We start from the raw sequence: 10,000 nt of genomic DNA, 5'->3' as shown, positions 1-10,000 counted from the left end.
GTGTGTGTGTGTGTGTGTACGTCTGTTTTCCTGTGTGTGTGTGTGTGTGTGTGTACGTCTGTTTTCCTGTGTGTGTGTGTGTGTGTGTCTGTGTGTGTGTATGTATGTTTTCCTGTGTGTGTGTGTGTGTGTATGTATGTTTTCCTGTGTGTGTGTGTGTGTGTGTGTGTGTGTGTGTGTGACTGTGTGTGTGTGTGTGTGTGTGTGTGTATGTTTGTGCGTGTATGTTTGCCCGTGTGTGTATGTTTTCCTCTATGTGTGTGTGTGTGTGTGTGTGTGTGTGTGTGTGTATATGTTTGCTTGTGTGTGTATGTTTTTACTGTGTGTGTGTGTGTGTGTGTGTGTGTTTTTGTGTGTGTGTGTGTGTATGTTTGCCTGTGTGTGTATGTTTTCCTCTATGTGTGTGTGTGTGTGTGTGTGTTTGCCCGTGTGTGTGTATGTTTTACTGTGTGTGTGTGTGTTTGTGTTTGCTTGTGTGTATGTGTGTGTGTGTCAGTGTGTGTGTGTGTGTGTGTGTGTGTGTGTGTGTGTGTGTTTGTGTGTGTGTTTGCCTCTGTGTGTGTGTGTGTGTTTGCCTGTGTGTGTGTGTGTGTGGGTTTGGGTGTCTATGTTGTGTGTATGTTTTCCTGTGTGTGTGTGTGTGTGTGTGTGTGTGTTTGTGTGTGTGTGTGTGTGTGTGTGTCAGTTTTGGTGTGTCTGTTTTCCGCTGTGTGTGTTTGCCCATTTGTGTGTGCTTGTTTGCCCATGTGTGTCTGTGTGCATGTGTGTGTGCGTGTGTGTGTGTGTGTGTGTGTGTGTGTGTGCAAGCCTGGCACAGCGCTGGGTGCCTGTACCCTCTCAGCAGGCCGTGCTGAGCGACAAAGTGAAGCACGGTGGCGAGGAGAGAGAGAGCCGCGACTGAAGCCAAGAACAGACAAACGGCGATAGAGAGATCAGACCTCGCCTTGGGCCCCGCCCCTTTCCAAACCGAATCCGGAGCCAAACCCAAAACAACATGAGAGAGAGGGAAAAAGTTTGAGGGGGGGAGAGAGAGAGAGAGAGAGAGAGAGAGAGAGAGAGAGAGAGAGAGAGAGAGAGAGAGAGAGAGAGAGAGAGCGAGCGAGAGAACGCAGACACACGTTTTCACCGGACGACGGGACCGCGGCGGGCGACGGCGTTCCTTCTGCGTCCAAGACGACCGGCTCCCAAAGCGTCCCATCAAACAGAGTTTTTGGGGGACGTGTTCATTAATTCGCCCCGTTCCAAATCCTCCCCGACTGAACATCCCCATCAAACTGGACGGAAAGTCGCAAAGCTTTGTTCCCCGGCCTACCGGTTCAATGCCTCCGTTGGCGGTCGTATTGAAACGGACATTAAATCCCTTCACGCCGAGGTGCGCGGGTTACCACCGGCGTGACACCCCCATCCCATCGTCCTCCCCTTTCAATTCAGTCGGAGGCGGAATTAATAGGTATACTACACCTCTCTCTCTCTCCCTCTCTCTCTCTCTCTCCCTCTCTCCCTCTCTCCACAAATTTGCCAGATTAATTGGATTTTTCCTCAAAATCGCACCTTTAATGTCGGCCCCACAAAACTTTCTCTGAAGACTCTCCTCCTTTGAGGGCCTCTCAAGTTCCTCCAAGCGTTTCAAGCGCCGCGTCCACTTCTTCCGCCTGGGCCGCAGCCGCAGCCTGGCAGCGTCGCCCGCCCCGGGCGTCCGGTGCCGCCGGTGCCGCCGGTGCCGCCGTCGCCACCTTCTTCCCCCGCTCGGGGGCTGGCGCGGAGGCAGACATCAGCCCCCCTCCCGTTGGCAGCGGGGGGTGCAGCTGGCGTGTCCGGGGGCCCCCCATTGAAGTGGCTGCCAGGCAGACTCCGTCACAGTTGGTGGTTTTGATCAGTATCAATGTAAACAAGGCCCAGACAGCTTGTCAGAGAACACACAAACATGTAAATAACGCGTTGACACGTTCTCCGCGAGCTTGGACGGGACGCCCTTTGGTGGAGTGGACGGCGGTGGGGGGCGGGGGGCAAGCTAAACAGAAGGGTGTTTTTGCTTTTGCGGGAATGACAGCGGCCGACATGGCGTTCAAACGACTTTGGTATGTTTCTTCAAACGGGGTCATTTTTTTGGAAAATGTACTCCGAGTTGAGCGAGGGTAGGAGGTGGGTTCGCGGCGGTTCCAGGACGTAATGAGCGGCGCAGTGGCGTCCTGATCTTGTGGTTTCGTTCGCCGCTGCGGTGAATCTGGACTCGGCTCGACCTCCCCGCCCGTGTATTGACAAGATAAGGTTTAGATTTAAGATTTCACAGCTTTTGATCCCATCAGCGGAAAGGAGTGAAACACAGACAAAAACATTTGAACATGTCAACACCGTTAATGTTGAGTAACTGAGCCCGGAATGGGCAGGTGGTGGCTACGCTGAAGGGAAGTACAGATATTAACAGTGCATACAAAATGTAATGACAGTCCTGGTAGCAAGTGCTACGTTGTGATATGGTGTGGTGGCAGTGGTTCTCAAACATCCATCCAAGATATTTTTTTCCGTACCCCCTTTTCAGTACCCCCTTCACTTCCATGGGGGGGACATAAATATTGTATGTACTGTGTGTGCGGTTGTATGCGTTTTTTTAAACAACCATACATAACCAATATTTTTGAACACACTTTTTTTTAAACACTGCAGTACCCCCATTTGAGAAACACTGTAGTTTGGTATAATATGTTGGTATAATATAATATGCATAGCCCTATCGTAAAATATATCTATCTGTAGTATGGTAATAGCAGTAAGGTAGTGATAATAATAATAATAATAATAATAATAATAATAATAATAATAATACAATTCAAATTAAAAATTAAATTTAAATAAGCCAGTGTCAGGTCAGTAATAGTCATACATTAGAGCTATTCATTATATATATTGATAATAATGCCACTCACCTCTTGATTTTCACTTTTTAATTTAAAATATATTTTTTCAGTTGATGGGAAACATAAGGGAATGATTGACAAATGATTTATTTGCCTGAAAGGAAACCTTTAGATATTTTAAACAGATATTCATGTGAACCTGTATCTAGACCAACAGATTTATTTCGATAAAACAGCCCCAGCCAGACCGGTCCGGCTCGGCTTGGCACGGCTCCGGAGTGTGAACAGGGTAGCAGTGTAGCAAAGCATGGCTCTAATTATAAACAGGCATTATCACGGGTGTGAAACCAGAAGTGACAGTAGCAGTGAGCAGTGCATGCACACACGCACGCACGCACGCACGCACGCACGCACGCACGCACGCACGCACACACACACACACACACACACACACACACACACACACACACACACACACACACACACACACACACACACACACACCTGTCAGACATGCACCCGTGCACACACATAAACAGCATCTGTATGGGCCAGAGTCATCATATGGACAAATCACAACTGCTCTGGCTCGGTAATGTCTGGCAGATGTTAACGCTTTGTACCTAATGACTCCCCTGAGACCTCACCCAATCAGAGAGGACACGCCGCTATGCTGGGGGATATGTGTGTGTGTGTGTGTGTGTGTGTGTGTGTGTGTGTGTGTGTGTGTGTGTGTGTGTGTGTGTGTGTGTGTGTGTGTGTGTGTGCAGGTCTGTGGGTGTCTATCCTGTTTAAGAGAGGAGACATTCTCTAGTGTTGACGCTAAACCACCCCCTATCTGTTAAATATGTTAATATTCGTTTTTTTATTTACACTTTTTCTCAAAACAACGGCGTTTAATGCTATGATTGAAATGTTAGAAACAGATTTGCGATAGAGACCGGACAGAACTAGGACAGTATCTGTCTCACTTAGTGCGTCAACTGTTAAATCAATGTAAAAAAAAAAAAAAGGCACGAAACAATTTATTCCTTGACTGCGGTTATTCCCGAGCTAATTTTTCATTTTTGTGAACCACGTTTCAAAATTCCTAGTCCTTTTTTTTGTTTTTTTTTCATTTATTTGTATTTATTTTTTTCCCCCAGATTCAATAATTCTAATACATGACATGAGTCGGTTGTTTTGGAGGATCAGACGCGGGGAGGCCCTTTCACAGCAAAACAACGAAGCGATCAAACCAGGAGCACCGTAGCAACGACCGGAGTGCTGCGCTGACATTTTATTTCTAATTAAAGCTGTGAAAGTTCATTGAGATCGGGCGTGCGACAGAAAAGAGCTCTACGATCAAGACCAAAGCGTACATAGCAGGGACAAGGACGGGGACAGTGGGCACGACATGAGAATAGTTATCAACACATTGTCTCTGTCTCTCTCTCTCTCTCTCTCTCTCTCTCTCTCTCCCTCTCTCTCTCTCTCTCTCTCTCTTTCTTTACTGCCCCCACCCCCACCCACCCAACACAAATGAGCCGCCTGCAATTGGAAGCAAAAATGGTGTCTCACTAATATTTCTATCCGGCACATAATGTCGTTAAAAGCAGCAGTACTCCAGTTTGTTGTATTGGACATGTCAGCGGCAGCAGATGCCGTGCTAATGGCCGCTGGATGCTGCGCTGGAATCTAGCAGCTGCTGACTGTGACACTAACTACCACCAGGGAGAAACGCCGTTTTATCCAACCCTCCACTCCAGTCGACTAGCAGCACTTCAGCACCGGGTTTTTTTGGGGGGGGGGTTTCAGCCGCGCGCTCGACTCACACGATCTCAAAAAGATCGGTAGTCGTACTGACATACTGACATCTGGACCTAGACGGCATAAGTTTTCCAAGACTCCACAAGAAAGTCAAAGTATCTGCCTCTTTCGCCCCTGGTCCAAAGAGAGATTGAGCTTGAGTCCTGAGTTTACTTTCAAGGCAAGGCAAGTTTATTTCTACAGCACATTTCAACAACAAGGCAATTCAAAGTGCTTTACATAAAACATAAAAAGCATGAAGATGAAGCGCAAAGACTCACATTATGAAAGGACATAGAATGCATAAAGTAAAAAAATTTAATACATAGAATGCAAAATAGCTCTGGAGATCCATGCCTCATGTAGGTGTGTGAAATAAATTTACGATATGGCTTTCACAAAATTAAAATGACAAAAATAAAATAATATGCGTTATTGTTATTGTCATTGTTCAACAGTATATTTGACTTCAACACTATGATTAACTCCCTAAACCTCTCTCTGTTTTGTCAGCCCTGCACCCTCTCCCTCCCCCGCCTCCCCCAGATGAGAGTTCTCCCTATGCCTCGTCCTGTATCCGGCCTCTTTCCCCTTCTCTCGCTCCTCAACCCAGGAAATGCGGCCGCCGCGTCACCACTGTCACTTTCTGACGGCCCACCAAGAAGCGCCACTCAGCGGCCCTCCCTCCGTCCGTCTGTCTGTCAAAGGCATCCCTCCCCTATTTCCCTCCATCTGTTATTATCCCTCTCCTTCCCCGTGAGCCCGGCGAGTGTGGCTGGGGGGTCGGGGAGGGCCGCGGTCGGAGATGGTCATCCTATTAGAGGCCTATTAAAAGTCCCCTAGCTCTCTCTTGGGGGGCGGCAGGAGGGATGTGCATGTCAATACCTGCCTTTTATCTCTCCTGCCGCTCCACACAGCCGGCCGGCCAGCTTGCCGGGACTGTAGCGCAGGACCCTCCTGTCGAGACTGAGGGAGGGAGAGAGAGAGAGAGAGAGAGAGAGAGAGAGAGAGAGGGGGGGGGGGGAGACCGAGTTGGGGATTGAGGCACGGTGCTAGAAAGCAAGGAACTCTTGTCGCTCCCGTTGTACCGACGGATCCGAGTAGACAATACACACTTTCAAAAGGCACACTTCCTCGCCCTTTAACTATCAATTGTCTCTCGGAATCACATCTGGCCAGAGGGCCTCACAGCGTGGCGCCCCCGACTGTGACGGAAGACATCGCAGAGGTGAACGGCAAAGTGTGGAAAACACACTCTCATGGCCGAACAAACTGTTTATTGAATGATTGCGTGTCATTTGGTTTTTCCGTCCTGGATACCAACTGGTTCCTGTTCATTTCCCTAACTAATCTACTAAATATATATTCAAATGTTGAAAATACACTGAAACTAAAGATACAGCATCATAGAAGGCACAACTCTCAGGAATTCCCCTATTTGGTGGGAGAGAAGGTCCGCTCTGCGTACTAAAAATGACCATTGTGTTATAAAACGTTATTGTCTTTAAAGTCAAATAAAAACTCCACCAAACGACAACCATCACACTTGCATCAACTAAACCGTCCCAGTCACTTCAAAACCAACGAGAGCACCCGTCCGTCACAGAATCAGGAAGTATAAAACAAACATGTCACGTGAGTCCATCTGGAGGTCTGTTTCCTCATTAGCAGCTTATTAACAGCAGAGAGCCCTCCCCCTGGTGCACAGCGAGCCCAGGGGGGCACTGGAGTCCCAGAGAGTACTTTGTCTCCGGGTCCGGCCCCCCCAAAGCGACATCCTGTCCCAGGGCCTACCCAGGGGACGCTGTGTTATGCATGGACAGGACCGGAGAGAGCCAAAGAAGAGGGCTGGAGAGAGGAGGAGAAGGAGAGATGGAGAGGGGAGGAGAAGGAGAGAGCTGACCTAAGGTCATCCATCAAACCTGCTGTCGCTGTTCTCCCTGATTGACAGCTCGGTTGTTTGAGCTAAACAAATTGTTATGGTGACACAGAGTTGGAGGACTAAGGCAGTACTTTAAGCATTACTCCTGTTAAAAGTTACAAATTCTGTTTATTCTATGTTAATATAGAATGTAAGTTACTCATTTGTGGGTGATAGCATGAAGTTTATCATCAGCATTGTTTTAGTACAGTATTCTTTCCAGAAATCCAAATTTAAAAATGTATTTCATTGACCCGAAAGGCTTACTGTTTGTTATTGTTATGACTTGTGCCTTTTTGGTCTCCACGTTGGTTAGTAGGAGATGCTTTTCACGTTGGATATGTTTCTAGAGATCACTGTTGATTATAATGAGAAAGGTTGTGGTTTGGACAGTGGTGGTGGCGTGGCAGGTCTGGCCGGTTGGGGATGCTGGCGGTGCTGCATCTTCCTCAAGAGGGGCGTCTGTCTCGGTATCTTGTGCCGGGTGCATGGGGGTGCATGGGTGCGTGCTCGGTGCGTGCTTGGTGCATGCGGCCGGACGGGGCCTCTTGCTGACGACAGCCTAGGGGGCCTCATTTTCAGCGGGGCATGAGTGGTTGTGGGGTCCCCGCCAGTGATGATTGTTTAGTTCATATAAACATGGCGAAGTTGTCCTCTGAAGAGGGCGGTTGATGTTGCGCCCTTGACATTCCAAAGGTCATGCAAAGGACACAGCACAGTCATTGTGAGTGTTCTTTAATGATTATGATTGGCATTGCAGGTTGAGAATTGGAACTCTACATGCAGATCAACTCGCATGTCATATATAAATACAGTTAAAAAAACCCCATAGTAAACATATTAGGGGAATTCCCCCAACAGCCCCCATGAGCTAGATATCACATCGTCATGTTATGTATTTGTGATGTCACAACTCTCCCCCGTATAAAGTTGAGAATTTGGAGGCGCTGCGGTCAGAAGAGAAACCTGCTGTCAGATAAAACACAGTGTGAGTGTTAAGCGAAGGATGTCTTGCCTGGAAGGGGCCCCACGGTGGCGGAAGGTCGGTGGGCCAAACCCCACAAGCGTCCGGAAGATGCGGACCAGCTCCGAGGCTCTCACCACAGAGAGCCAGAGGCTGATATCCGAAGCTGACATGGAGTCCAGAAACATGCAGCAAGACACCAGTAAAAAGCTGGAGGGACGTATCCAAGACATCCAATCACTGAGGAAAGAACTAGAGGGTCGGCTGGAGGAGATTCTCGGAGAGATTGACAGCCTCACAGCGCTCAAGAATCGTGTGGAGAAAGCCCTGGAAGTGTGCTTAGAACCTATGAAGGTCACCATGCTCTGTCTGGAGGAGAGAACCAAGCGCGCCCCTGTGGAGCGGGCGTGTGACGAGGTGGAGGCAGAGCTGCTGAAGGAGAGGGAGGTCTTCGAAGATGTGGTTTCTCTGCTGAAGCGCACCATAGAGCAGATCATTGAACAGATACGACTGAACCGCTCAGCCCAGTATTACCTGGAGAACGATCTGAAGGACAAGTCTCAGGCCCAGAACATCGACGGCTCCTGCGCACTGATGGTCAACTATTCCTTCAAGAATTCCAAACTCACCAAGCTCGCTCTTCCGACCATGGTTTCAAGTCCAGAAGATTGGCAGAGGTTCTCAGGAATCAACATAAGCAAGGCAGAGCAGGAGAAGGCCAACTCCTGCTCCCTACGCATGCTTGTGGAGTCTGTCTTGGAGCAGACCGCCACGGACATGAAGAGGCAGTTCCAGGCCAGCGCATCGGCCTTCCAGATGAAGATCCACGAGACCAAGACCGCTAAGGCACAGATGGAGGACCAACTTTCCAGGGTTCTGTCAGAGTTAGCCAGCCAACAGAGGAACATGAAGGCGCTACTCGAGGCTGTCATTGAGGAAGAGATTCCACTGGGCGTGGCCCAGGCCCGCCTGTCCGCCCGTGCTCAGAGGCCAGGAATCGAGCAGTGCCACGACCTGGCGCAGGCCCACTTGATCACTGAGCTTGAGGAACTCACGGCTCAAATCAACAGGATGCGCAAGGCGGCGTGGCAGTCAGAGACGGAGCAGAGGAACCTCATCCGCTGCCAAATGGACCTTCAGGAGAACATCGAGATCAAGGCCAACTCCCTCTACATCGACGAGGTCATCTGCACCCAGCTCAGGGAGCCCATCATGATTTCCAAATTCTGACGGAAGAGAAAGCTAGATTCCTTATGAAGTAGGCCATAGTTTCCCATTGGAGTATTTTGTCGAGCTGAGTCTTAATACAACTGGTTTGATGTGAGAGCTCTGTGTCTTTGTTGTACCAGAAAAAATGTTTGTATTGCATGTTTGTCAAATTATATGGATATGTCTCCAACCGCGTTCACCTGTCACTTTAAAATGTATGCAACCCAATTACAGAAAATCCTCAAAGCTACAATTTCATTATGACAGAAACCAAAGACCAAAGCCTTCTCTCAGTCAACCGGAATCAGAAGGTCGTAAAATATCACCATATGTTGATGACAAAGGGGATTATAGGAACAAATGATACCCAACAAGTACCACTAAATTCTGTTTGAAGTTTTAAAAAGACAACCTCATTCAAGGTTAGCCGGCACAGGTGGTGCGCAGTCAGGTGCGACTCTTCTTGTACAAGGGCCGTCTTTGGAAGGCGGAAGTGCACTGTGGACGGCAGAGTCAGGAAGGCTGGATTCATCAGAAGGAGCTATAGATTTTTAAGATTTTCGATTTTTTTGTGTCAGGACATCTTGAAATGAAACACAGCAAATCAATTAAATTAAATTAATATAAAATTTAATATATATATATATACATATATATGTTACATGCTACTTTTACAATCAGTCTTATTACATAACATGTTACATTTAACAAATTTCCTGAAACAGCGGTCACCGAGGGGACAAATTAACAATGTCAGAGATATTAGTAGTTATTCCAGGAACTGAGTACCAATGTGATGTTGCTAAAATATTAAACCCTGCACAAATAAAGTCTGAGGTTGGTTCAGGGGTGGTTGGAGGTCAGGCAGCGTTAAATATCTACAACACGCTTGCGCTCAATAGATTTTGCAGTATATGTTTGGACAAAGAAAAAAGTAACTCAGAAAGTGCTTCTCGAGTAGTTCTAAAGGATCATATTTCTTCACAGATCTCTATGACATACATGTTGCACGTGCTCGTCCCAATGCAGAAGTGTGTTCTCAAGACAGCAGGGGGGGACCTCTGGGTCTCACGGTATGTATTTGGGCTTGTACTTTTAATGAGGACAAAGGTTCAAATCCCTGTTACTCGCACCTACGTAGTGGCCATCTGTCCATCATGCTCGGTGACAACGGTACAATATGCCGCATACACACGATGGATGACACAAGGACAAACTCTTATAATGCCACACATGTTCAAACACAGCCAGACGTACCCACGC

The 10,000-nt window shown here is 47.9% G+C and overlaps 1 protein-coding gene across 1 annotated transcript; it reads left to right on the top strand.

Moving 5' to 3' along the window:
- Positions 1–7,639: 7,639 nt before the first annotated feature.
- LOC307242093 (tektin-1-like) lies at positions 7,640–8,758 on the top strand (the record flags this gene model as incomplete). Its single annotated transcript, XM_080016428.1, has 1 exon — positions 7,640–8,758. The coding sequence occupies one exon, from the start codon at positions 7,640–7,642 to the stop codon at positions 8,756–8,758; it is 1,119 nt and encodes a 372-aa protein (XP_079872554.1).
- Positions 8,759–10,000: the final 1,242 nt, after the last annotated feature.

This window comes from Zeus faber (genome assembly GCF_960531495.2).
Source record: "Zeus faber genome assembly, chromosome: 16".
NCBI classification, from domain to species: Eukaryota; Metazoa; Chordata; class Actinopteri; order Zeiformes; family Zeidae; genus Zeus; species Zeus faber.
The sequence above is the reverse complement of the archived record's forward strand: the minus strand, read 5'-3'. Positions and strand labels throughout refer to the sequence as shown.